At 46.0% G+C, this 27,354-nt stretch overlaps 1 protein-coding gene across 1 annotated transcript; it reads left to right on the forward strand.

Annotated features, from left to right (window-relative positions):
* Positions 1-365: 365 nt before the first annotated feature.
* Positions 366-19,247, forward strand: LOC119655979 (sialin-like). Its single transcript, XM_038062212.1, has 8 exons — positions 366-1,145; positions 1,238-1,389; positions 17,161-17,397; positions 17,453-17,758; positions 17,816-17,938; positions 17,998-18,154; positions 18,217-18,458; positions 18,525-19,247. Exons 1-8 carry the CDS (start codon positions 1,127-1,129, stop codon positions 18,726-18,728), a joined length of 1,440 nt encoding a protein of 479 aa, XP_037918140.1. The 5' UTR covers positions 366-1,126; the 3' UTR covers positions 18,729-19,247.
* The last annotated feature ends 8,107 nt before the right edge of the window (positions 19,248-27,354 follow it).

The raw sequence follows: 27,354 nt of genomic DNA on the forward strand, positions 1-27,354 counted from the left end.
TGCTTTATGATCGTCTGTCTTGAGCCAGGTATTGTTATTGCATCGTATTTTGTGGTATTATCTGGTTTAGATACATAACTCCCCGGGACGACAGTAAATGATAAACAAAGTCAAATGATGACATTGAATTTGGCTCCCACACATAACTCGACAGTCAAGTAATTGGTGGTGGTTTTAATGACCAATGGCGATCTCGAGTTGGCAGTTTGTTGCAAAACCACGTATTGCTCTACCTTCAGCCGAAATGCTACCATCTTTAAGTGATATGGTGCGTGCTTTCGTGTGAATGCCACCAACCTAATTTGCACTATCTGATGATTTGCTTGAGCCGACTAATGACGGGTTTAGAATAATTAAAATTCCGGAAATGGAAGCGTCGAGTCGTTGAAAACTCGTCAGGAAAGCAAATCAGTATTGAATCGGTCAATAAACCAAACGCATAGAAAAAACCAATAGCAGAAATCGCACTATAGTATCTGATAAGATCGAACACCGCTCTTCAGTCTGGGCCCAGCATACCGTCGCCAAGCGTATCGTATCTATTTTCGCTAGTCATGTAACTACTCTGGTTTTTTTCTGCCATTCTACACCTAGCCCGGCTAGAAAACTGGAAAGGACACAGTTGATTTGTACTTGTTGCGTAGTGAATCCGAATCGGAACCAGCTCTCCCGGGCCGTAGTTCTGAAGTTTATAAATTCGCGGTTGGCTGGAGCGCGAGCCCAAAAGGAAACTCAGGTCCGTGTAGTTAAGATCGAGGCTGCGATATCAGTTAGTCTACCAGCTACAACCCTAATTCAGACCATTACCGTGATGAGCCTGGCGAACTCAAGTTAGTGTCGTGGTACCGGACCGCACTATTCGAGTCATCACTGTAACTTTCCACCCATCGGTTGCAATCTTTTTTCATCTATAATATAACTCGAAACCAAAAGATTCTAGATACTTTTCGTGCGTGATTTTTTCGCGTGCATCAAACATAGCAACAGCGTTGAATTACTACGATTCGGACAGCTGATCAGTCGCATCAACTGACTCAAAGGAGTCAACCCCCTTCATTGTTCGTTATTTCACCAAGTACAGGCAGATCCAACGTTTCTGGGGAAATAATACTAAAGTGATCGCGCAATGTTTCTACCAAAGTTCGGTACGTTTGTGGAAATGCTTAAAGTATCTGATTTGTTAAGATTTAGGAGAATTGTTACTACTAGTGCAGAAATGTTTCGTTTTCGTTTGCAGACGGGATTCCGACCCGACTCAATGTGGCTTTGATGATTTTTCTATCATGTTTCATTTCATACATGATGCGAGTGAATCTTTCCATAAATATTATTGCAATGGTTCAACAGAAAAGTGACGATGGTGGAAATTCAACGGAAATTATGGAAGATGTAAGAACTTTTTTTAATTTTTTATTACTATACTAAAGATGTGCCTACTACTGTTGTATGATCTGTGGGAAGTGTTTAGAGATCGAAAAAAAACGTGTGTGACAGACAGACAGACGGACAGACAGTTCTACACAAAACCTTAAAAAACATGGGAATTGATTTGACCAAAAATGTGCTCTCCTGACCTATCACCTTCCTCAACCATTAACCACTTCCGAATTCATCATCATCATCACTAACGGCGCAAAAACCGGTATCCGGTCTAGGCCTGCCTTAATAAGGAACTACAGACATCCCGGTTTTGCCCCGAGGTCCACCAATTCGATATCCCTAAAAGCTGTCTGGCGTCCTGACCTACGCCATCGTTCCATCTTAGGCAGGGTCTACCTCGTCTTCTTTTTCTACCATAGATATTGCCCTTATAGACTTTCCGGGTGGCATCATCCTCATCCATACGGATTAAGTGACCCGCCCACCGTAACCTATTGAGCCGGATTTTATCCACAACCGGACGATCATGATATCGCTCACAGATTTCGTCATTGTGTAGGCTACGGAATCGTCCATCCTCATGTAGGGGGCCAAAAATTCTTCGGAGGATTCTTCTCTCGAACGCGGCCAAGAGTTTTCTTGCTAAGAACCCACTTGCTGGCGGGTTTAACGTTGGGTGATCGAACTCCCAGCCAATTGCTTCGCGAAATGAGGCAATTGGGTGGGAGCAAGATTGGCGACGACCTGATCAAGTCGCTCTGGCTGCGTCGGCTTCCGGAGGGCACCCAGGCGATACTAGCTTGCGTTTCCGGTTCCTTAGAGGAACTGGCAGCGACGGCCGACCAGGTACAGGAGGTGTACGTTCGCCCAACCATAGCGGCCGTTCAACCACAGTCGGATGAGGTGAGCGACTTACGGCGCGAGATAGCGGCTTTAACGGCCAGTGTGGCCGAGATGCGGGCGACGTTGGACGCTCAGCGTTCGAGTGCCAGATCGCGAGCTCGCTCACGGTCTGCCACACGAAAAGGGCGTTCGGGTAGCAGGTCGTCGGGACAGCCTGCGGACAAAGGTATTTGCTGGTACCATCTGAGATTCGGTGATAAAGCGACAAGATGTACGCTACCTTGTAAAGTCACGCCTACCGCAAAAAACTAGGTCCGCGGGGGGTCTTGGCGACGGCCACCCAGAGCGCAGCGCCACGTCGCCTAACTATTTTCGACCCCCTCAGCAGGCGCAACTACCTCGTCGACACGGGTGCGGAGGTTTCGGTTCTTTGCGTACCCCGGCATCATCGATTATATCCACAACCCCTCAAACTGGCGGCAGCAAATTCCTCCCGCATCAATACTTACGGGTACAGGCAAGTGGACGTGAGTCTTGGCTTGCGTAGGACGTTTTCGTGGCGTTTTATCCTGGCGGATGTCAGCTTCCCCATATTAGGCGCAGACTTCTTGTGTCACTATGGGTTGCTGGTGGACTTGCAAAATAAGTCCCTTATAGACCCCACAATCAACCTTAATTCGTCGGGCCAAATGGTATCTCACGCTGACAATAACCTTTCTGTTCTTTTGGAAGACATCACCGACTCTCGTGTTCGGACACTCCTCCAAAAGTTCAGCCAGATTACTACCGAGTGTAGTCTCTTAAAACCAGTGAAGCACAATGTGCAGCACCACATAAATACTACTGGTTCCCCGATTTTCTCGAAGGTGCGTCCTCTACCACCCCAGAAACTGGCTATCGCGCGGAAAGAATTTGAACAACTTGTTCAACAGGGTATCTGCAGGCCCTCAAACAGCTGTTGGTCTTCCCCTTTACATATGGTCCCTAAGCCAAATGGCGAATGGCGTCCATGTGGGGATTACAGAAGACTAAACGCACAGACTGTTCCTGACCGATATCCGATTCCACTCATCCACGACTTTGCGCATCACCTCGCGAATTGCCGCATCTTTTCGACCTTGGACTTAACCAAGGCATACCATCAAATCCCAGTAGCTCCTGAAGACATTCCAAAGACGGCAATATGCACACCCTTTGGACTCTTCGAGTTCACCCGAATGACTTTCGGATTGTGCAATGCGGCGCAAACCTTTCAAAGGTTCATTCACTCAGTCCTGCGAAACCTCGATTTCTGTTTCGTCTATCTGAATGATGTTTTGGTCGCTTCTTCCACTGAGTCTGAGCACTTAGCCCATCTCAAGTGCATTTTTCAACGTCTCCTTGAGGCCGGTTTAGTCCTAAACGTTGAGAAATGCAAATTCCTTCAACAACAGGTGAGATTCCTCGGCCACTCCATTTCCTCTGAAGGAATACAGCCCGACCCAGACAAGGTGCAAGCAATCACAAGCTTCCCGCGTCCAAAAACAATGAGGGAGTTGAGGAGGTTCTTGGGCATGCTAAACTTTTACCGTCGTTTCCTGCCCAAGGCCGCCCATCACCAGTCCGTTTTGAACGCGTACTTGTCTGGCCCCAAAACAAAAGACACACGAGAGATTGTGTGGTCTGAAGAGGCTGTCCGCGCGTTCAATAAATCCCGACAGCAACTGGCCGATGCTACACTTTTGGCATTTCCTCAGCAAGATGCACCCCTAGCCGTTTTTGTTGATGCCTCTGACATCGCAGTAGGTGCTGCCCTTCACCAAAAGGTGGATCAAGTTTGGCAGCCGTTGAGCTTCTTCTCGAAGCAGTTGAATTCCGCTCAACGGAACTACAGTACCTACGATCGCGAACTGCTCGCCGCATACTTGAGCATCAAATACTTCCGGTTCTCCCTAGAAGACAGGCCGTTCACAGTGTTCACGGACCATAAGCCTCTCACATATGCTTTGAAACAAAAGCCCGACAAAGCGTCCCCTCGTCAGCTTCGACACCTGAACTTCATAAGCCAGTTTACGTCAGACATCCAGCATGTCTCCGGCAAGGGCAACATAGTTGCTGACGCTTTGTCTCGTGTCTCCGAGGTTAACATCCCCGCATCACTCGATTTCTCGGCTATTGCCAAGGCGCAGGAGGATGACGCAGCACTTCAGAGCCTCAAGTCCAACCCCAAATACAAATTTCGGGAGTTGCCCATCTTCGGCTCAAACCTCTCGCTCTGCTGCGAAGACTCGGAAAAGGGACCTCGGCCATACATTCCGGCCACATTTCGCAAGGAAGTGTTCCACGCAGTTCACGACTTGGCGCATCCCGGCATCAGGACAACAAACCGGTTAGTCACCGGAAAATACTTCTGGCCCTCCATGAACAAGGATATCAATTCCTGGGCCAGAGAGTGCATCGCATGCCAAAAGTGTAAAGTCTCCAGGCATGTAAGGAAAGAAGTGGGCTCATTCCACCGCACTACCAAGCGTTTCCACACGATACACCTCGACATAGTAGGGCCTTTGCGAGACTCGCACGGTTACAAGTATTGCCTCACAATCATCGACAGGTTCACGTGGTGGCCTGAGGCAATACCTCTGAAAGACATTACGGCGCAATCTTGTGCCGAAGCCCTCTGCCGAGAGTGGATACCACGCTTTGGCGTCCCTGCAGTGGTCATCACTGACCAGGGAATGCAATTTGAATCCACCCTTTTCTCGGAGTTAGGCAAACTCCTGGGTTTTAAACGCCAGCGGACTACGGCATACCACCCGCAATCCAATGGGATGCTGGAACGTTGGCACCGGACGCTGAAAGCCGCCATTATGGCACGCGACGACCCGTCCTGGACTCAAGTCTTGCCCCTCGTCCTACTCGGCCTTCGTACAACCCGCCGAGAGGAATTTGCTGCCAGCCCCGCGGAGCTGGTATACGGGGAGAACCCAAGACTCCCAAGCGATCCGGTCTTCGACAAGAGATCGGGTCTCACGGAGTCGGGGTTGGTGCGTCTGCTGAGGGACAATCTCCGACGCATCAAAGCGCCACCACCCACTCGACACTCGTCCATACCTGCTTGTTTCGTCTGGGAGTGGAGTGATGTGGGGCGGCAGGATCTGCAACATTCGAAATTTATTTCGGATGTTGCGGATGCGGACGGGTAGATGGCGCGGAACTCTCCACTCACTCATTTTCGGAACGCACCAGGGGAGTGGAGAATTAGCGGTGGAAAAATGCCGTTGGTTGGGACAGTAAGGACCGCATGGAAATAAGCCGGTCTCTTCTGTTTCCAACCGCGGCGGCGTAAACATCACATTAAATTAAGATAAATTTTTGTGTTTATTTTTGGAATACAAATATTACCAAATCTTATCTGCTCCGTTCTAATGAATCATTACATTACTCTTTTCTGAGAGAATTATAAAACGCATTTGCTTGTTTTCTCCGGAAGTTGAACCAAATTTCCGAGGAATACATGAGGACTGGCAAGATCATTCTCCTGTACAGTAAGAGCTTTGACCCTAAGGTGAGACGTTTCGAGCGGAACAGTCTTTGTAAGCTGAAATAAGCTCTGTTGACTGACAACAACCGTGCACGGATTTCATCATCGTAACTGTTATCGGTTGTGATTTTCGACCCTAGATAGGAGAAACTGTCAACGGTCTCAAAGTTGTATTCTCCTATCCTTATTCTTCCTGTTTGACTAGTGCGGTTTGATGTTGTTGGTTGATTCGTCTTCGGTGCTGACGTTGCCACCATATATTTTGTCTTGCCTTCATTGATGTGCAGCCCAGGATCTCGCGCCAATTGTCGCCTGCTCGATCTGGATGAAGGCAGTTTGTACGTCTCGGGTAGTTCTTCCCATGATGTCGATATCGTCAGCATAGGCCAGCAGTTGGGTGGACTTGAAGAGGATCGTACCTCTTGCATTCACCTCAGCATCACGGATCACTTTCTCGAGGGCCAGGTTAAAGAGGACGCATGATAGGGCATCCCCTTGTCGTAGACTGTTGTTGATGTCGAATGGTCTTGAGAGTGATCCTGCTGCTTTTATCTGGCCTCGCACATTGGTCAGGGTCAGCCTAGTCAGTCTAATTACTTTCGTCGGGATACAGAATTCTCTCATAGCCGTGTACAGTTTTACCCTGGCTATGCTATGATATCATAGGTGGCTTTAAAGTCGATGAACAGATGGTGCAACTGTTGTCCATATTCCAATAGTTTTTCCATCGCTTGCCGCTCAGAGAAAATCTGATCTGTTGCTGATTTGCCTGGAGTGAAACCTCTTTGGTATGGACCAATGATGTTCTGGACGTATGGGGCTATCCGGCCTAGCGAGATAGCGGAGAATATCTGATAGATGGTACTCAGCAACGTGATACCTCTATAATTGCTGCACAACGTGATATCTCCCTTTTTATGTATGAGACAGATAATGCCTCGTTGCCAATCATCAGGCATTGATTCGCTGTCCCATACCTTGAGCACAAGTTGATAAACCACTTGGTGTAACTGGTCGCCTCCATATTTAACCAATTCGGCTGTAATTCCATCGGCTCCTGGCGACTTATGATTTTTTAGCCGATGAATTGCACGGACTGTTTCTCCTGAACTTGGTGGTGGCAGTATTTGTCCCTCGTCTTCAGTTGGCGAGACCTCCAACTCGCCGATGTTCTGGTTGTTCAGTAGCTCATCAAAGTGCTCGGCCCATCGCTCTAATATGCCCATTCTGTCGGAAATCAGCTTTCCCTCTTTGTCTCGGCAGGATGAGAATCGAGGTGTATAAGGCTTCATCCTGCTGACTTGTTGGTAAAACTTCCGCGCCTGGTGCGGTTGCTCCCTGTAATTTTCCAGTTCACAGACTTGTTGGTTCTCCCAGGCTTCCTTTTTCCGTCTGTGATCTAAACTTGCCTCGCAAGCGCAGAGTGCATAGCCGTTCGCTTATGTTTTCAAAGCCGATAACAGCAGGTTTCATTGGTTGGCTGACTAGGAAACCTACTCCGAGCACATGGTTCATTGGATGACCGCTATAATATATGGTGTAGCAGCTCTTCTCCAGGAAAAAGGTCCATCGCATCTCTTGTAACAATGTTATATCAGCCCTATATTGGGACAAGGTATCGGCTAGCTGCTCATCAGCTTCATCTCTGTGCAGGGAGCGCACGTTCCATGAGAAAATGCGCAAATGGTTGATTCGTTGTCGTTGCCGGGTCCGTCGTTTTAAAGTCCATCCTGTCCGAGGCTCCTTTCGTGGCTCCGTAACATCGGTTTTCCGTGTAGGATTGTCAACCCTACCCAAACCCCAACCTGGAGGACCAATTGGTACAGTTTGTCCCGTTTTTAGGCGCGGGAGACTCGCCTTCATCCTTCTTCGTCTACAGCTTTTCGTTACGAAAGAGCTCCCAGCGGTCACCACGTGGAGGTGGAGATAGGGTTTGGTAATAAAGCTGTTGGTGTTGGTTCAGCAGGCATTTCCCAGGTTTTATGCTCCATCGTGAGTACCAATCCACATTTCGCCCTGGGACCTATACTACCCTTTGAAGGGGGAAGTGTTTAGTGAACGAAAAAAAAACGCGTGTGACAGACAGACAGACGGACAGACAGTTTTACACAAAACCTCAAAAAACACGGGAATTGATTTGACCAAAAATGTGCTCCTATCACCTTCCTCATTTTTGTGATAAAACCATTGACCGCTTCCTAATTAGAAGCAGAAAACCAAAGATTAACATAAATTAGGGTAGATGTGTTGTGACTGCACAAGGGAGATATTACCACAAATGCATCCAGGTTTCTACCCTCAATTCTTGCGATCAGGCAATCCTGTACGTGCAAAACCACATCAATCGAATCATTCATATTGACTGACATAGTCACGACGGACTATAATGGTCCATTCTAATTTTCTTTAAAAATTGCCTACGGAAATTGTATTTCTAAATATCATAATATATCCGTTGTTTACCAGAGACTGTTTGCCTAATCTATTCCCAACTGATCTGATAGTGGAGTCTCCTGGGCTTTTGATTTAGGAATATGGTTCGAATTAGAATAAATATTTATGAGCTTTAGAGATTTTGTTATAATAGAAATTGTGATGTTTGCCAAACTTCTTTTATGCTTTCGATTTTTTCGTTGCTTAAACAAACACCAATAACTAATAATGTTTGGGTATATAATTTTGTTTTAAATAGTGAATTTGGTTTGGGGATTTTGTCCAAAATCCGCATGTCTGTCTAGAACGTAACCACGCTTTCCCAGTCTCTTTTCTCAGTTTACTTTGAATGGATCCGATAACCACGTGATCATATGGCATGCCACCATTCTCAGAGCGATATTTACAGGTACAGGCATACCTTGGATAACGCGATTAATGCGTTCCAGAAGAATTTGTGTCAAGCGAAGCTGGCGCTAAACGGGGTTTCTTACATTTTACCCCTAATAATCCAAAAACTTCTTGATTTTATCATAGGAGTAGGCTCTGAGAACACTTTTTGGGTCACAGATTTTGAGCCATCACTCCCCTGCATTTTATCCAGCATCAAAAATATTATCAATTTCGAAAAGTACTAGCTGCGCCCTTTCATTTGATACTCCACATGACCATATTCTGTGAACATTTTTTCGTCGAGGCCTGCCTTAGTAATGAAGTCCAGACACCCTGGTTTTGCGCCGAGGTCCACTAATTCGGTATCCTTAAAAGCTGTCTGGCGTCCTGACCTACGAAATCGCTCCAACAAAGGCAGGGTCTGCCATGTCTTCTTTTTCTACAATAGATATTACCCTTATAGGCTTTCCGGGTGGGATCATCCTCACCCATACGGATTAGGTGACCCATCTACTGCAATCAGTTGAGCCGAGTTTATCCACAAGCAGGGCTTCGTGATATCGCTCATAGATTTCGTCGTTATGTAGGCTGCGGAATCATCCATCCTCATGTAGGGGACCAATCTTCGGAGGATTCTTCTCTCAAACGCGGCCAAGAGTTCGCAATTTTTCTTGCTAAGAACCCCACGTTTCGAGCGGAACAGTTTTTGAAAGCTGAAATAGGCTCTGTTGGCTGACAACAACCGTGCGCGGATTCCATCGTTGTAGCTGTTATCGGCTGTGATTTTCGACCCTAGACCCTAGTCTCAAAGTTGTAGTCTCCTGTCTTTATTCTTCCCGTTTAACCAGTGCAGTTTGATATTGCTGGTTGGTTGGTTTTCGGTACTGGTAGCATAGGTCAGTAGTTGGGTGAACTTAAAGAGGATCATACCCCTAGCATTTACCTCAGCATCACGAATCACTTTCTCGAGGGCCAGGTTAAAGAGGACGCATGATAGGGCATCCCCTTATCGTAGACCATTGTTGATGTCCAATGGTCCTGAGAGTGATCCTGATGCTTTTTTCTGGCCTCGCACATTGGTCAGGGTCAGCCTAGTCAGTCTTATTAATTTCGTCGCTCTACCCAGTCCCCAACCCGGAGAACCAGTTGGTTCAATTTGTCCCGCTTTTAGGCGCAGGAGACTCGCTTTCATCCTTCTCCGTCTGCAGTTTTTCATTAAGAATTAACTCCCAGCGATCACCACGCGAAGGTGATAGGGTGAGGGTTTGGTAGTAGAGCTGTTGGTGTTGGTTCAATAGACGTTTCCAGGTTTTATGATCCATTATGGGTAGCAATCCACATTTCGCATGGGACCTATACAACCCTTTGATCGCCAAACTTGAGGTCACTTGAGCAATTTTGGCTACTTTCGTTCACTCCAGGCCACAGTTTTTCCCGCGACTATTTTTCGTTCCGTAACTTGTTTCCATGAAAGATCAAATCCACCATTCTTTGATTGACCGCTTGTCTGAAAAACGATGATTTCAAAATCTCGGTTATTCCATAATCGTCCACTAATGAAATGGTATTGAGAAGAAAAAATACAAATTCTACGAGAAAATCAATTTCTAGGTTTTTTAAGTTAGTATAATGCCTGGGTGTATTGTCCAAAACTAACAGGGCCTTTTATAGTGTAAGCTTTTCTCCTCGCAGCATCTTTTTACAGCAGGAATGAAACGATCCAGATACCAATCATTGAACACGTTCTATACGACCGGCGAAACTGCGTTTTAAGATTTTGTTTGTAAAAGAAACCCTTATTAAAATCGTAGTAGCCTACAAGTACCCAGTGCGGCATTATTCTTGCCAGGGCCATAATTCAGCATCCTATAGACGCTTTGCGATTATAACCATGCTATATCAACAGTGGCTTCCTTCGGAATCGGAAGGTTAAGTACATCATTGTAGATGATGTTCCACAGTAGTGGGCCCTATACGGAGCCCTGTGGAACACCCGCGGAGCCAACGAAACTCCGTGGGTCAATCATCGGTGTCATACCAGAGCGTCCATTCTTACAGGTAGCTGTCGACAATGGCTGCAAGATAGGTGAGAACACCAATCTTCGCGAGGCACTTTCGTATAAGGTTCCAATTGGCCGAATTAAATGTATTCCTCACTTCCAGGGTAACCACCACGCAAGATTTTCTGGTACAGCCCCTTCCTTGAATTGCATTTTCGGCCAATCCAGTACCCATTTTGATGACAGCAATGGTTGATCTGGCATCACGGAGCCCAAACCGATCTGAAGGCCTCATTGGCTTTCAACGATCGGGAGTCTTTTTCTTAGAGGTTAGATATTATCTTCTATTTGTAGTCAAGCCTAAAATTGATAGACCAGTACCTTACTCCAAACTATAATACTATTTTTATTTTACTATGTGGATATATATTTCGGGAGCAACTTACCCCCTTCATCAGTACAAAGCTACTTAAAGTAGCTATATATATATATATATATCTACATAGTAAAATAAAAATTGTAGTTTGGAGTAAGCTACTGGTCTATCAATTTTAGTCTTCTTCTTCTTTTTCTTCAGCCTTTTTCCCGTCTACAAGCGGGGTCGGCTCGTCGTGATCGGTTTCACTATTTGCTTCTATCGAATGCCTGATCTGGGTGCAATCTCGAGGCTTTTAAATCCCCATCCAGCGTATCAAGCCACCATTGTTTCGGCCTGCATTTTGATCGTTTACCACCGACTTCGATGTTCAGACCCTTGTTAGCAAGTGAATTCTTGTTAGCACGAATTGCGTGACCATCGAATATGACTCTCTTGCAATTTTTCCACGATCGGTGCAACCCCATAACGATCGCAGATATCCTCATTTCGGATGTGATCAAAACGCGTCACGTTACTAGCCCAACGCAACATCTTCGTCTCCATTACCGCAAGACGCCGTTCATTGTCTTTTATAGTTGGCCAACACCATAGAGGGTGACTGGACGGACGACATTCCGGTAAATTTTAGATTTGAGACGTTCGCTGATACGTCGGTCGCAAAGTACACCAGTTATAGAACGCTACTTCATCCAGGTTACGTTAATGCGTGAAGCAATTTTATAACGCAGTTCTCCATTGGCTGATAGCGTTGACCCGAGGTATGGACTGTTTTGCATGAGGTGATAATTCCATTTTTGGACAAGTTGCTCGAGATCAGGAATAATCTGTTGTAAATTACCCGCTTCAAGACTTTGCCCATAGTGCCTAGAAGACATATGAGTCTATAGGAGGGTGGTTCACTTGGAGGTTTACCATCATTAGGCAGCAGTACCAGCTTCTGCCCCTTCCGTGCTGTAATGAATATCCTCTCGGATATGCAGATCTCCAAAAGCTCGTCCGCGGTTACTGCAGGAATATCCATTACATTGAAATGTGTCAGTGTCCTTCTCTTGCTGGGGGAATCACCCTTCTTTCAACAAGAGAATAGGACAAGTGATTCTATAGGCTCTCCCCCACGGATTTACATCCGCTTCTGAGCAGAGCTCCTTAAAACATTCCCTCTTGAGGTTTTGCGGGATACCTTGTAAACATGCTCCTTTTGTCCCTACTACTGTCACTACTGCCCTCTAAGCCTTTCGTCTGGTTCGGTAGGGCCAATTCACTATTCCACCAGTAGTTGAGTCTTCTATTAGGGAATGAGCACCTTCTAGGCATGGACGCGCTTGTCTTGGCGATGCATTTGGTGACATGAAGAGGTCTCTCCGTGGGGCTGCCTGTTTTAGTAGGTCTGCTCAACCACGCTTCTAAAAAGCTTACTTTTCCAATACTTTTGTAAACTAGCGTGATGCCTTCTCGGCTTGAAGTATCCAGTTTTCCGGGTCTAGGGTTTCCTCCTTCAAAGATGATTGCCTACTGGTCGCTGTTGGCGTAGTCCTCGCTAACGTGCAGACCACGTGCTGTTGGTGGCCTTTTTCGCATGGCCAGATAAGCTTCTGTAGTTCCTTGGTTGCGTCGGAATCTGTTTTTCTTTTTTTCCTTTTTGTACTGTCTGTAAGTCCATCCATATGTCTATCTGTCTGTCTGTCTGTCACAAGCATTTTTCTATTATTCTCGGAAACGCTTGTAACCATTGACACCAAATTTGGTGGGAAGGTGGGAACTGTGAACTCTTACACATACACGGTTGATGTTACACCATTCTACGTCTAATTTAAAGGGGAGATCCCCATACATGTAAAAGGAGGTTGTACATTTTTTTATCAATATAGTCATGTGGGGTATCAAATGAAAGATCTCGGTTAGAACTTTCCAAAGCCGATCTTAGTCTTGACATTCGTTGAAAAGGTGCGGGTTTCGGAGAGTCGAAATTTCTTTTACGGACCAATGATCTTACCAACTTTGGTGCAAAACGCACTATTAATGTCAAAGTTTTCAAGACTTTGATTGTCAGTATCCCCCGAAAGTGGATATTCTCACTTAACATATGCATATATTACGTGCTAGGTTCTAATGGGACAAATGTCTACTCAAACAGTTTTATAAAAGAACTACTGAAAACCTTTCATACCTGAAGCGCCCAGCATCCGGTTTCCCAGCTTGTTCTAACTTAAAAAATTAAGTCTGTGTGCAAAATATCATTAAATGAATTTGATCCACTGCTCAGTACCGTAAATTATATATTAAAGGAAAGGTTGTGAAAGGCATTTATTATTATTAACAATGAGAAGAAGGAGAAATTTGAGGTCCAGTACGGATAACCGGCGGGAGTCGTTTGACTTGGTGACTGGGTCGGGCTCTCGTAATGGACAGCACGGCGTCGAAACCGCTAGTCGTGGGGCGGTTCGACGTCTAGGCGCCACGACGACCAGGAGCACAGCTCCGCCTACTGCAGCTGTTTCGCCACAACCTGTGGCGACCACTTCAGCAGGTTCGCGTAGGAAGCGGATGAAATGGACTGAAGAAATGAACCTCTTCATCATCCGCTCCTACTACGAAATAACGGCGGGGGCAGGTACAACATCTTACCGCCCCTTGCTGCACCAGAGATTCGTCGAGCGTTTCCCGCAATTCGCGCACGTGACTGTGCAGCGAGTCGCAGACCAGTACCGCTTTATTACTCGCAGCGACACAATCCCGGCCACCATCAGGGAGCGTGTTCGACTTGAAGTCATCGGGGAAACTGGTGACCGAGAGTCGATGGGGGCAGAGGCGGCGGCATCAACAACACCACGCCGCACTGCAGGCAACAGTTTCAGTACTCGCCGAAGCACTCTTCTCCACCGTCCAGCTGAGGTTTCCGCTGAGGTTCGGGACGAATTCCAAAGAGCGTGTATGGAATTCTCGGATATGGATCCTTTGCATAGGTCAGGTATTCCCAGGCTCTATGCATCTCCAGCAACTCCGGGAATTCTATCTCAAATCAATGATGAGATTGCATCTCGACTGTGTGCGGATATGTCGTTGCTGCAACTACAATCACTTGTGTATTGTGGTGCAGAAGATTCGCTTTCGCGTTATTGGTTTGAGTGACAAAAGAGATCCACCATGGAAAATTCGTCTGGAACGTCGGTGGGACTCACTAAGGCAGGACATTGCTAGACTGATTCAGATCAGCACTGGCAGTGCCAGCCGACGGGTGAGAAATAAAGTGCAGAGGGTTTACCGGAACTATGCCATCCCCTGTGAGACACCCGTTGTTGAAATTCTGGACACACTAAAACAGAAACTTTCTGTCATATGCAGTCGGTTACGACGGTATGGCGAAAGTTATTCCAGACGTGTCCAGAATGCAACATACGCGAGGAACCAGCGGAGCTTTTTCAGATCTCTCAACGAATCCCAACAGAGCGCCCAGACAATACAGTTCTCGGTGACGGAAGCGAAAGAGTATTGGGGTGGACTTTGGGAGTTACCTGCCCAGCATGCTGAGCATGCTGAGTGGATCACCGTCGAAGGCACCCGCTATGCCAATACACCTGGCATGAATTTCGCGGATGTTACCGAAGAGGAAGTTCGACGAACCATAAACAGCTCGAAGAACTGGAGGGGCCCAGGTCTGGATCGGGTGCAGAATTTCTGGTATAAGAAATTTACCAGCGTACACAGTCGGTTGGCACGCAGTATAAATGAGGTCATGAGTCGGCCGGAGGAATTTCCAACTTTCCTCACTGCGGGGATTACCTACCTTATCCCTAAGAAGGACACGGTGCAGGACCCCGCAGACACAAGACCGATCACTTGCTTACCAACCCTCTACAAATTCATCACGTCTATTATTAGTGGAAGGATCAATGCGCACCTCGAGACCAACAACATTCTGTCCGAGGAGCAGAAGGGCTGCCGAGTTGGGTCAAGGGGTTGCAAAGAGCAACTCATTATCGACTCGGTAGTTGTAGGACAAGCAACTAGAGGCCAAAGAAACCTCTTCAGTTGCTATATCGATTATGCCAAGGCTTTTGATAGCGTTCCGCACACCTGGCTAATCGACATCCTACATCTGTATCGCATTGATCCGAAACTAATAAAGTTTTTGGCGACAGTCATGGAAGGGTGGCATACCACCTTATCAGTCCGTACATCTGAGGGTGCTAATACCTCAGAGCCCATCCGTATACGGCGGGGCATCTTCCAGGGGGATTCATTGAGTCCCCTTTGGTTTTGTATGACACTGAACCCCCTTTCATGGCTACTGAATGATGCTAAAGGACATGGTTTTGCAATAAAGTATGGCCTACGTGCTAAGTGCGAACTGACACACTTGATGTACTTAGATGACATCAAGCTGTATGCTGGTACTGACGACCATCTTAGAAGACTGTTGCGAATAATAGACATGTTCAGCCGTGATATTCGGATGGAGTTTGGATTAGACAAATGTCGAATCCAAGCCATCCGCAAAGGTCATCACGAGCCACATGCCAGACATAGCATTGATGACCTCCACATCGAAGCTATGACCGAGACAGACTTCTACAAGTACCTAGGAATTCTGCAAGGAACCCACGCTCGAGTTGGTGATCTGAAAGAAGCTCTGCTGTCCGAATTCCTGCGACGTGTAAAGCTGGTGCTGAAATCGCATCTCTCGGGGAAGAATAAAATAAGCGCGTTGAACGTATTCGCTATCCCTTCACTGGCTTATGCATTCGGAATATTGCCGTGGACGAAGACCGATCTGGAAAACGTCCAGCCGCGGATACGGACAACTATGTCCAAATTCCGAATGCATCACCCAAAGTCTGCCGTGGAGCGGATGAACCTGCCTCGTGACATCGGAGGTAGAGGCGTGGTTGACGGGGCGGCACAACATCATCGCCAAGTCGACTCGCTGCGCGCTTATTTTTACAGCAAAGAGCAGGCGAGTCCCTTGCATGCGGCTGTCTGTAAGGCAGACTGCGGACTGACTCCACTTAACTTGAAGGATCGATCCTTCAATCCTCTGAGTGGGGTGAAGTTGGACCAAGAGCGGATCGATGAATGGAAGTCGAAGGCAATGCACGGTAAACACGTGAATTGTCTTTGGCAGCCATTTGTCGATTTGCATCTGTCGAACAGATGGCTGTGTGCTGGGGAGCTCTTTGCTGAGACGGAGGGGTTTATGTGTGACATTCAGGATGGCGTGGTCGCCACTCGAGCTTATAAAAAGCTCATCATGAAAGAACGGGTGGAGAACGACCAGCGCAGAATGTGTGGTTCGGCGTTAAAGACGTTGGACCATCTCATTTCTGGCTGTACTGTTATGGCACCGGTGCAATACATCACCAGGCATAATGCTGTATGTAAGGTTATCCATCAAAACCTTGCATACAAACATGGGTTGATCACGGGGACATGTCCGGTTTACCGATATGAGCCGCAAGCAGTACTTGATAGTTCTGCTTACAACATGTATTGGGACCGGCAAGTTCTGACTGATCGCCATACCGCACACAACAAGCCTGACGTACTGCTAGTTGACAAGACGGGTCGCTCCGCGTATATTATTGATGTTGCTATCCCCCATAATAGCAACATTGAACGGAAATACGTGGAGAAGAAGGTGAACTATGAGCCATTGGCTCGGGAAATCAAAGAAATTTGGCGTCTCGAGCGGGTGGTTGTAGTTCCCATAATATTGTCAGCTACAGGTATTGTACCTAAATCCCTGACGGCTTCCCTTGATGTCCTGGGACTTTCGCACAGTCTGGTTCAAATCATGCAGAAGTACACCATTCTGCATACGTGTTCGATGTTGCGGGGAGTACTCGACGGATTCTCCCACTGACCTATCACCGGCCACCACCACCAGTGCCCCTTTTAGTTTTTAAGTAGGTAGGATCGTCCGAGCGTAAATGCTTGGCACTTAGTGCTAGTATTAGGTAAAATCCGGCATCTGCCGAGATTGTGATAACTCGGAAATAAATACAAATTATGAGGATATAATCGACAAGTGCGCATGTTACGCTAATCCACTTGCATAATGTCTTAGCAATTATATATTTCCATGGCCAATCCAATTTAAATTCTTGAGTGTCCCCAATAAAAGATTTCATGAAGTCGAGTAGGCACAAATTAAGATATTAATGGCAACATTTAGTTAAGATATTTATTACAAACCAAAACTTATTTCATTTCAGTATGGACCTCGTTACGCATGGACGAATAAAGAGCAAAGTATCCTTCTGGGGTCATTCTTCTGGGGTTATCTGATATCATCTCTACCGGGTGGTGTTCTAGCTGAAAGATTTGGTGGAAAATCTGTAGTTGGTTACAGTCTTTTTCTCAGTTGCATCTTAACAGCGTTAACACCACTTGCAGCATCAATAAATTTTTGGGTGATTTTCTGTTTACGATTTTTAACCGGAGTACTTGGGGTTCGTATAAAAATTCCTACTTGAATTTGTCCAGGATAAAATAATAATTTTGCAGGGCGTCCTATATCCTGCGAATCATTACTTAATCGCTCGTTGGGCACCGGGAAATGAAAAAGGAAAATTTATTTCTACTCTTATGGGTGGAACCTTTGGGACAGTCATAACTTGGCCTCTCTCCGGATTAATTGTGGAAGCATTGGGATGGATATGGGCCTTTTACATCACGGCTCTGATAAGTGCTGCAGTGGTTGTACTATGGTTCTTATGCGTTACAGATACGCCTGCAGAACATAAGTATATTAAGCAAAAGGAAGTTGAGTATATCAAAGCGAACCTAGGCAACGTTAGTGGAAATTCAAAGGTAAATTTGAAAAATAGAGTTAGCTAAAAAGTGTACTTTTCAAACATTTTTTTGTAGAAATGGCCTCCATTCAAAAGTGTCCTGACATCTATGCCATTCTGGGCACTGTTAGTTTTACATTATGGAAGTACGTGGGGTCTTCATTTTTCGCTCACTGCAACTCCGAAATTCCTGAGCGAGGTAACTTTCTTTCTCAATATGTGTGAATCCCTTAAAAAATGAACGCTATCCTTCTTCAGGTTCTCGGTTTCAATTTAACGAAGGCAGGATTCCTTTCAAGTGCCCCTCATTTAGCAAGAATTCTGCTTGGTTTTGTATTCGGGACACTAGGAGATGTAGTACGTCGACGGCAGTTACTCTCTGTAACAAATATTCGTAAAACATTTTGTATATTCTGTAAGCGAATAAAAGTTGATGTACCTCTACTGAATTTATTAGCTTCCTTATTAATTCTCTAGCACATATACTGCCTGGAGTGTGTCTGATTTTCCTCGCGTATGCAGTACGTGATCCTTATATCTGTGTGGGTATAATAACCTTATCGCTTGGCCTGAATGGAGCAACAACAGTCACAAATCTTCAAAATTCTCAAGATCTTGCCCCAAACTACGCTGGAACTATTTACGGCTTCATCAATTTCGTAGGCGTGACTCCAGGATTCTTTGCACCGATATTGGTTGCCTATTTTACCGAAGAACAAGTAAGTGTAAACTATCTTTATCTTATCTCACTTCATTCGTAAAATGCATCCTAACTTTTCTTCCAGAATACTCTTGACGAATGGCTCAAAGTATTCCTAGTTGGTGCCGTAATCTATATCGCGCCAGCAATTCTTTTCGCCATTTTCGGCAGTGGCGAGGTACAACCTTGGAACGACGACGAACCTGCTTCTAAACCAGAACCAGTAGTGCAACTTGAAGCAAATAAAATGCAAACATCTAAAAACGAATCAAAAGATACAAAATTCTAGATTGTTCACCTAATCAAGGAGGAATGCACAAATATGTTCAATTAATTATGAACAAGTTCGCTAAACTATAGTATTTTCGATTAATTCTATTAATATTAATTAATAAAGATAAGTGTGAATATGTAAATGTACATTGACGTAAGATTAGTTGTTGAATGTGTGATTGTCTAATTAATAGTTTAATTTATTGATTTGAAGTGGATGACGATCGAAAACGATCACAGAACTAAACAAAAAATCAGGAAAAAAAATCAAAAGATGTTTTATAGGCTCTTTCGTATTGATTGTGAACAGTATCATAAAAACTAGATACACAACCTGAAAGATAAAAGATGAAATAATTTATGTTATTTAAATCTACAGTTTTTTTTCAATTCAGACATCATCGAAAATTCAGATTACTAAACACTTTTGTTGTAATTTTCCTCTATGTAGTGCCACTCAGAACCATAGATTAATTATGTATCTTTGTATTTTATACGAACAATATTAAGGAACAGTATTAAAGATTTAAGTGATTCTGCAAATTATGTTTTGATTCTTTCCCATTAGTCTGAAGGTTCCCTTCAAGGTCGTGTAGTAATAAGAATTTGAAGATATTTTGTTTTTTTGAACAAGATATTGAAACATAGAAGTCACCAGATAAAAAATGTTGATGATGAGGGGGATTTAAGATATTTTCATCAAATGGGAAGATTTCCTGCACTCATCCATGAAGGTAAGTGGTATTACTTTTTAGCTTTCCTAGAACAGCAATGTTTATTGTGGCTTGGTGTAGCCAGTTACAAATGTAATATGAACCGTAACAATGGGGTAGCAACTATACCGCATGCAAAATATTGACATTCATAGTCTTCAATTCTCAAAGAAGCAACAAATTTGAGATATTATAACTTTGTTAGTAATAGTGCGATTTCCACCAAACTTGGTAAGATCATGCTCTATATTATAGCCTATATCACTGCAATGGTACTAGGATGAACTTAAGGGGGGTTTTTAACCAATTACAAAAAATTGTAGTAATATACTATTATTAACTTTATTTAAACAGATATCGGCATGGAAGGTATTTCGGAGCCCAGGCACCATATAGTGGCAGCCTCCTGATTTTTTTCAGATTTTTCGGTTTGGTAGTTTCTGAGAATGGCCCCCTTAAAGAAGTGATCACTATCAACCCCCCGCGCTCCCCACTCTTCCAACGAATGTCAAAACTAAGATCGGCTTTGAAAAGTACTAATCGAGACCTTTAATTTGATACATGACTATATTTGATGAAAAAAATTTCACACCCCACTTTTGCATGTGTGGGGACCCCCCTTAAATTCAACGTACAGAGATGTACCTAACTGTATGCGTGAGCGTTCACAGTTCCCACCTTTCTACCAAATTTGGTGTCAATCGCTATAACCGTTTCCGAGAAAAATGCGTGTGACTGACTAACAGGCAGATAGACAGACGGACAGAGCCTGTGAGGAGTGGCCAGATCTCCCATCAGGCGCGACCCCAGCTGGCGGATTGGCATACCTATTGATGTAAATATGTGTTCATGCACTTTTCTTTTCTGACTGTGTATGGGTTAGTGTTTGCTCATCTCTGGTGCGCGGACCAAAATGGCTATGGGAAGAATACCCAGAACATAAAACCACCATGGAAGACGAGAGAAGGAGTAAACTTACGGTGCAGGGGCTCGGAACCCCAGTACCGGCGGCTTTTAGGAGTGAGCTCCCGGCCGTCGATATCCCTCGACCGCAGTGCCTCGGTGGTGGACCACTTGGTCACCTTGGCATATCATGTTACAAGTGATTTGGATCTGGAGAAGGAAGTGTTCAAACGAAGTACGACCTCACCGAGAACGCCAGTAGCAAGAAGAACCAAGGATGAACTGAAGACGGACCGTTGGACGACGAAAGCTATGATAACACCCATCGCATATGTTCAAGATGCGCGACAGCAAGAGGTGCTCCAGGGACAAGGAAGAGGTCCATTCAGAAGAAGCTCGTCAACTTTAAGATCTCCACCAACGACAAAGATGATAAAGGATAAAATGCAAGCAAGGTCAATAAACGCCATAAGTGAAGGAGCGTATAAAAGGAGCCACCCTGTCGGGGCTTATAGGGAGCAGAGTCCCGATCCGGAGGAATTACCCTTCACCCAGCTTGGGGCAAAGATAGTTGAGCTGTCCAAGTTTATCAAGGATAAGCACAACGTGCACCAAGCCATAAAAAATATGGTTAGGGCTATTAGAGTCCTCTGGAGGAAAGGAATAATAAGGATACGCCGAACCCTGCTGTGCCAACAGTGTCACAAGCGACCCAAGTGACACCTAACCGTACTGTTATCGAATCACAGCGAAATAAAAGAGTACGTGAAAAAGAGGGGGATCCTATAAATAACCAGCAGGCGCCTAAGAGAAAAAAAGGTGGACAGGACATTCTAAAAACCAGCACCAACAGCTCAGAAGGATGAAAGCGTACAGCGAATGTAGAAAAGCCGACCAGCGTTGCGAAGCTCAAGACCAACGAAAACGATGGATGGACTAAAGTTACCAACAAAAAAGCGAAACGAAAAGTGAAAGTGCGAACTCGTCCAGATGCGATTGTTATCTCCAATAAGGGCAATCTGTCCTACGCGGAGATACTTAAAAAGGTCAAAGCAGATCCCGACCTAAAAGATATGAGCAGAAATGTGAATCGAATCCGAAGAACCCAGAAAGGGGATCTCATGTTCGAGCTAAAGAGATCCAGCGTGGCAAGGCTGATGACTTTCGCACTCGGGTGACTCACTTGAGAAGAATGCCGCATTGCGTGCCCAAAAACATGAGATCTACATAAAATGTAAGGATCTTGATGAAATAACATCAAAAGCAGAAATTTGTACTGCTCTGAAGGAGCAATTCAAGTTGCAAGACTTTACAGAGGAGTCTGTTGTGGGCCTACGAAAAGCCTATGGTGGCACTCAAACGGCCACAATACGAGTACCAGCGGAGGCAGCGCAGATGTTTTTAGCTGCCGGAAAGGTTCGGATTGGATGGGTTGTCTGCCGTTTAAGAGAACAAACTTCACTAAAGAGGTGCTTTAAATGCCTCATGTTTGGGCACTTCGCAAAGGCATGCACCAGCAGCATTGATCGATCCGATCGATGCAGAAGGTGTGGGGAGAAAGGCCATATTGCCAGAGAGTGCAATAGGGACCCCAGATGCCTATTGTGCGAGGTGAAGGAGGGACAGGATAACCGACACATTGCCGGAAGTGCCAAATGTCCGGAGTTTAGGAAGGCGCTCACTGCAATGAGAAAATGAGGTTTATTCAAATAAACCTCAATCATTGCAGTGTCGCTCAGGATTTACTTGATCAGACCACGTTTGAATCTGAGATGGAAGTTGCCATCATAAGTGAACCGTATAGAAACCGTCACGGTGGCATATGGGTCACAGATTCGACTGGTGGAGCGGCGATATGGGCTTGCGGTCGACAGGCCATACAATGTACTGCAAGTCAGGCAGCCAGTGGCTTTGTGTGGGCGAAAATAAGTGGTGTATACAGTTGCTACGCCCCACCAAGCTTGACACTGTCGGAATTCGAGCAAATGCTTGATAATCTGGTTCTCGACGCAAGGGGACGAAGTCCAAAGGTGATTGCTGGTGATTTCAATGCTTGGGCCCTAGAGTGGTGTAGCAGAGAATCAAATCCCTGGGGGTCGCAATTTATTAGAAGCTTTTGCGCAGGTGGACATGGTCTTGGCTACCGAAGGTGCTGTAAACACCTTTCAGAAAGGGGGGTCAGGCTCGGTTATAGACGTGACCTTTGGCAGCCCTGCGCTAGCACGTGGTATGTCCTGGTGCGTCAGTGAACGCTACACCCACAGCGATCACCAGGCAATCTTCTTTGAGACATGTGTCGAGCCACAGTGCAAAGAGCTAGCATGCCCGAAACCGAAAAAGATTTCAGGCTGGTCTGCAAAATCTTTAGATGAGCAGACCTTCATAGAGGTGTGGTTAGATCAACCTGATAAGGCAGTCGCCTCTACGGAAAGAGCCGTCCATCTAGCTCAATGCATCGCCAAAGCATGTGACGCGTCCATGCCTAGGAGGTGCTCATTCGCCAGTAGAAGATCAAACTACTGGTGGAATCATGAACTGACCGGCCTTCAATCAGCCTGCCACCGAACCAGAAGAGCGGCCCAGAGGGCGGTAGGTAGAGGCGATCAGAGGCAGAAAGAGTGCGCCTATAAAGTAGCCCGCAAAACCCTCAAGCTCGCCATCCAGCGAAGCAAGAGGAGCTCTGCTCAGAAGCGGACATAAACCCGTGGGGAAGTGCCTAAAGAATCGTGATGGGACGATTCAGAGGCCGTTCCTCTCCGCAGATCACGTGCCCCACCCTCTTGCTGAAAATCATCCAGGGGTTATTCCCCCGGCAAGAGGAGAGCACCGACATATTCCAACCACCTCTGAATGTGACGGCAATTCCTCCAGTCACCAGAGACGAACTGCTGGAGATCTGCGGCAGAATAGGAGACAATAAAGCACCGGGTCTGGACGGAGTACCGAATACCGACGGAGTACCCTTAAGCTTGCCGTGAAATCCAGGCCGGACATGTTCGCTGAGTTGTTCGAAGCGTGCATGTCCGAGGGAATATTTCCAGCGGTATGGAAGCGGCAGAAGTTGGTGCTTCTGCCTAAGTCTGATAAACCTCCAGGTGAACCATCCTCATACCGACCCATATGTCTTTTGGACACGGTGGGGAAGATGTTAGAGCGGGTAATGTATAATAGATTACTACCGGTGGTTGAGAGCCAAAGCGGCCTTTCAGATCGGCAGTATGGGTTCCGTAAAGCCAGATCAACCATTGATGCCATCAAATTGGTTACTGGCTTGGCCGAAGATGCAATTCACGGAAAGGGTGGTACCAGCAAATATTGCGTGGTAGTAACCCTGGACGTCAAAAATTCATTCAATTCGGCCAATTGGAATCTAATTCGGAAACCCCTAGCGAAGATTGATATTCCCGCCTATCTCGCCGCAATTGTCGATAGTTATTTAACTGAAAGGAGGCTCTGGTACGACACTGATGACGGACCGCAGGAGTACGTCGTTTCCGCGGGTGTCCCGCAGGGTTCCGTATTGGGCCCACTACTGTGGAACATCATGTACAACGATATACTTAATTTTCTCCTTCCGGAGGAAGCCACAGTGGTGGGTTACGCTGACGACATTGCACTGGTTGTTGCCGCAAATCCTTTCGAAGATGCTGAGTTATACTCAAGCGAAGCAATCAGTGCTGCTAAAAGTTGGCTAAAGAGCTCAGGTCTGACACTGGCGGAGGAAAAAACTGAAACGGTCCTCATCACGAAGCGCCGGAAGAGAAATTAGGCCTGTATAAGAATCGGGAATCATATCATCACTTCTAAGGGGTGGTGATAGACAGGAAGCTCAGCTATAAGCAACACGTGCAGTATGTTTGCGATAGATCGTCCACTGCTAGTAGGGCCCTGGCGAGGATGATGCCGAACGTGGGAGGGCCACGGCATACCTCTAGGTTGCTTATAGCCAGGGTGGTGGCCTCAATCATGCTCTATGCGACCCCAGTTTGGAGGGAGGCACTGCAGATGTCAGTTAACACTAACAAACTGAGTGCAGTATACAGGAGGACAGCCTTGAGGGTATGCTTTGCCTTCAGGACTGTCTCAGATGATGCAGCATTCGTCATCTCTGAAATGATGCCCATTGACATCTTGGCAGATGAGATGGCGAATATATACAATGCGAAGCCAACCTCTTTATCATCGCGAACGAAGAAGACTGAGAGGGAGAGATCATAAATAGATGGCAAGAGCGGTGGAAACGCTCGAGAAAGAGTCGGTGGACTCATATACTCATTCCTGCCATCAAGGAGTGGTTGGAGAGACGACACGGCGAGATTAATTATAATCTCACCCAGCTTCTCACGGGACATGGAGGATATCTCCAATACCTTCACAGGTTTAAATTGGAGACCTCACCCGATTGTCCAAATTGTGATGGAGTTCCAGAGAACCCAGAGCATGTATTCTTCCACTGCCCGAAATTTGTGGAAGAAAAGAGGAATCTAGAGGAGACGCTAGGAGAAGTGCTGGTACCAGAAAATCTAGTGCCGATTATGCTAGCACATCAAGAGAATTGGGATGCGGTCAACTCCACGATCGCATCTATTCAAGATAAATTGCGAAAGGCAGGGGAAAGGAGAAAAGCGCGGTCACGTGCGCCGCGTGTGGAAGAAAGGTGACAAAGCTAGAGTGAGCTGACTCCGCCCCGTGATGTAATACCTTATGGTGGTCCCGCGGGGCAGGGAGGGAGTCGGGGGTGGTTTTAGTGGGTAAAAACCTTAACAAGTGGGAAAATGGGCGCTTCAGGTATGAAAGGTATTGTGTAATTCATGCATAAGAATATTGCTTAACACGTATATAAATTTAAAATTTGAATATAAATCTAATACATGGCATTCTTTACCCTCTTAGGGTAAAGTAAACTCACATGAAAAAGACAACTTCGACGTACTATATCTTTGTTAGTTTTAGTAAGATTCCCCCCAAACTTTCTAATTTTTTTTTGTTCGTACACGCAGATGTAAAAATCTTAGAAAAACACGTCCACTCCAGGACGCCCTTAGGTTATCTGAGCTAAAACCACCCCTGTCTCTTCAGGACCATCCCAACGGGAACATCATTTAGGTACTCGCGGGATGGGTTTGGCTTGCACTCGTACTTGTCGCCCTTTGAACTTTTCTCCTCAGCATCTTCGAAACAATACTCTCCAGGCTCTCATTCCTTCCCAGCGATCCAGGTTCCTTTTCTCCATGCATGGGTAGTGAAACATGATATACACTGCATCCTGCACTAGGCAAAGGCATCTAGGAGAATTCGACGAATCATCCAGCCTAAGGCGGTGCAAACACTATCTATGGCAAACACCGTGATAGTTAGTTTATCCGTGCTTCCGTACAAGCACCACACCCTAATATTGAGAATGAATCTGTACGGCCAGCCTTTCAAAAACTCGTCTCATGTGTGCTGCCAGAGGCCATACAAATTTGATCTTGCCGCATTCCTACGTTCTGTCTAAAAGCCTATAGTAGTGTTGCTGGCTCTTGATACGTACACTATAGGTGCTACCAGGAGTTAAGCAATGCACTACAGGATAGACTGACGCGAAATATAGCTGCGGCCAGAATCTTTCTTTGAAATTGAGCTGTCTCTCCTCTAGGGTGATGTGTGGCTTTCCGAGGGCCATGCCTCTCGTCTACGAAAACCGTTAATGAGTGGTAATAGTCACACTATACGAAGTGACTCTACTATTAACAAAATGCTATGAATCTAAACCGGAGAGTCGAAAAACACCTCCCCCAATCCAGGGTGTCATACGAATAGTGCCCATTGGATAGTTTGCAGTCGGGGGTAACTGACTGTATTCCAACGGAGCCTCACTGATACCTGGTCGCCTCAGTGAGTAAGTTCGACCTTAGCATACTACCGAGGGCTATGGCACGGCGAACCTCCTAATGTCACAAAAATTAATAAAACTACAACCAAACAAGTTTGACCCCGTACCGCACCCCAAATTCTTAACCAGGCGGAGGCACATCAATGCTAAGAGCCAGGTGATTACCCCCAAGAAGGGAGAAGTTGGGATTTCAATCGGTAAATCCAAGGTCAACATTGGAATACTGCGAGAGACAACAACCAACAAAGACCACTGCCCAAAAAGCAGGGAATGAAGGGGATGCTCCCAAAAAATCCAAACCTGAACCCAAAAGGGGAGAAAACCCGGGTAGGTCAGAGCTGAAGATAGGAATCAGGAATTAGCTATGCTAGTGCTGTCAATGGCATTCGACAGGCCACCCTGCCAAAAATGTTTACCGAGAAAATACTTACTCGTGAGGAGTAGGAAATTATCGAAGACCTGCCATATCAACTACCGATTTGGCAACATACCAGTGCACGCGCACAATGAAAACTCGAGGAAAGACCCCTCGGAGGAGATACTGCATGGAAAGCATACCAAGTTCCCCGAAGAACTCTCGTAAGCCATAGTGGCGGAAAGGACTGGATCAGCTAGAGAAGTAAACCTGCTACCCAGTGAAGAACAGAAGAAGATATTCTAAGGCTTAAGGTGAACAGCGACATGCAGGAAAGTGCCAGCAGGGTGATACTCCGACAGTGGAGAAGAGCTCGAAACAATAACGGGGCCAATGGCCAGCACTCAGATAGCCCAGTTAAACCTCCACCATGCGAAAGCTGCATCTATGTAATTGCAAGGGCAAATTCCAAAGAGAACATTGGAATAGTGCAGGCTCAGGTGGGCAGGGGGGGGGGGGCAGATTCGCGGTCTGTAAGGAGGAAGCATGCAGGTAATTTGGGACTTCTCCTGTGAAAAACCAGCTCTTGGTTTAAAATATATATGTCTTTCAGAGTTCCTGCCCGAGGACCTTATGGCTATCAAAATCTCACTGAAAGCCGGGAGGAGCACTCGAGAGGCAGTCGCGACATCGGGCTAGTCGCTCAACTGGTTTTCACCAGTACTGTGAGAAGAGGGCGTTACCACTTCTCCTCGGCTGCGATGTCAACGCCCATCACGAAGTTTGGAGAAACATC

The sequence above is a fragment of the Hermetia illucens genome, chromosome 4, assembly GCF_905115235.1.
Source record: "Hermetia illucens chromosome 4, iHerIll2.2.curated.20191125, whole genome shotgun sequence".
Classification (NCBI taxonomy): Eukaryota; Metazoa; Arthropoda; class Insecta; order Diptera; family Stratiomyidae; genus Hermetia; species Hermetia illucens.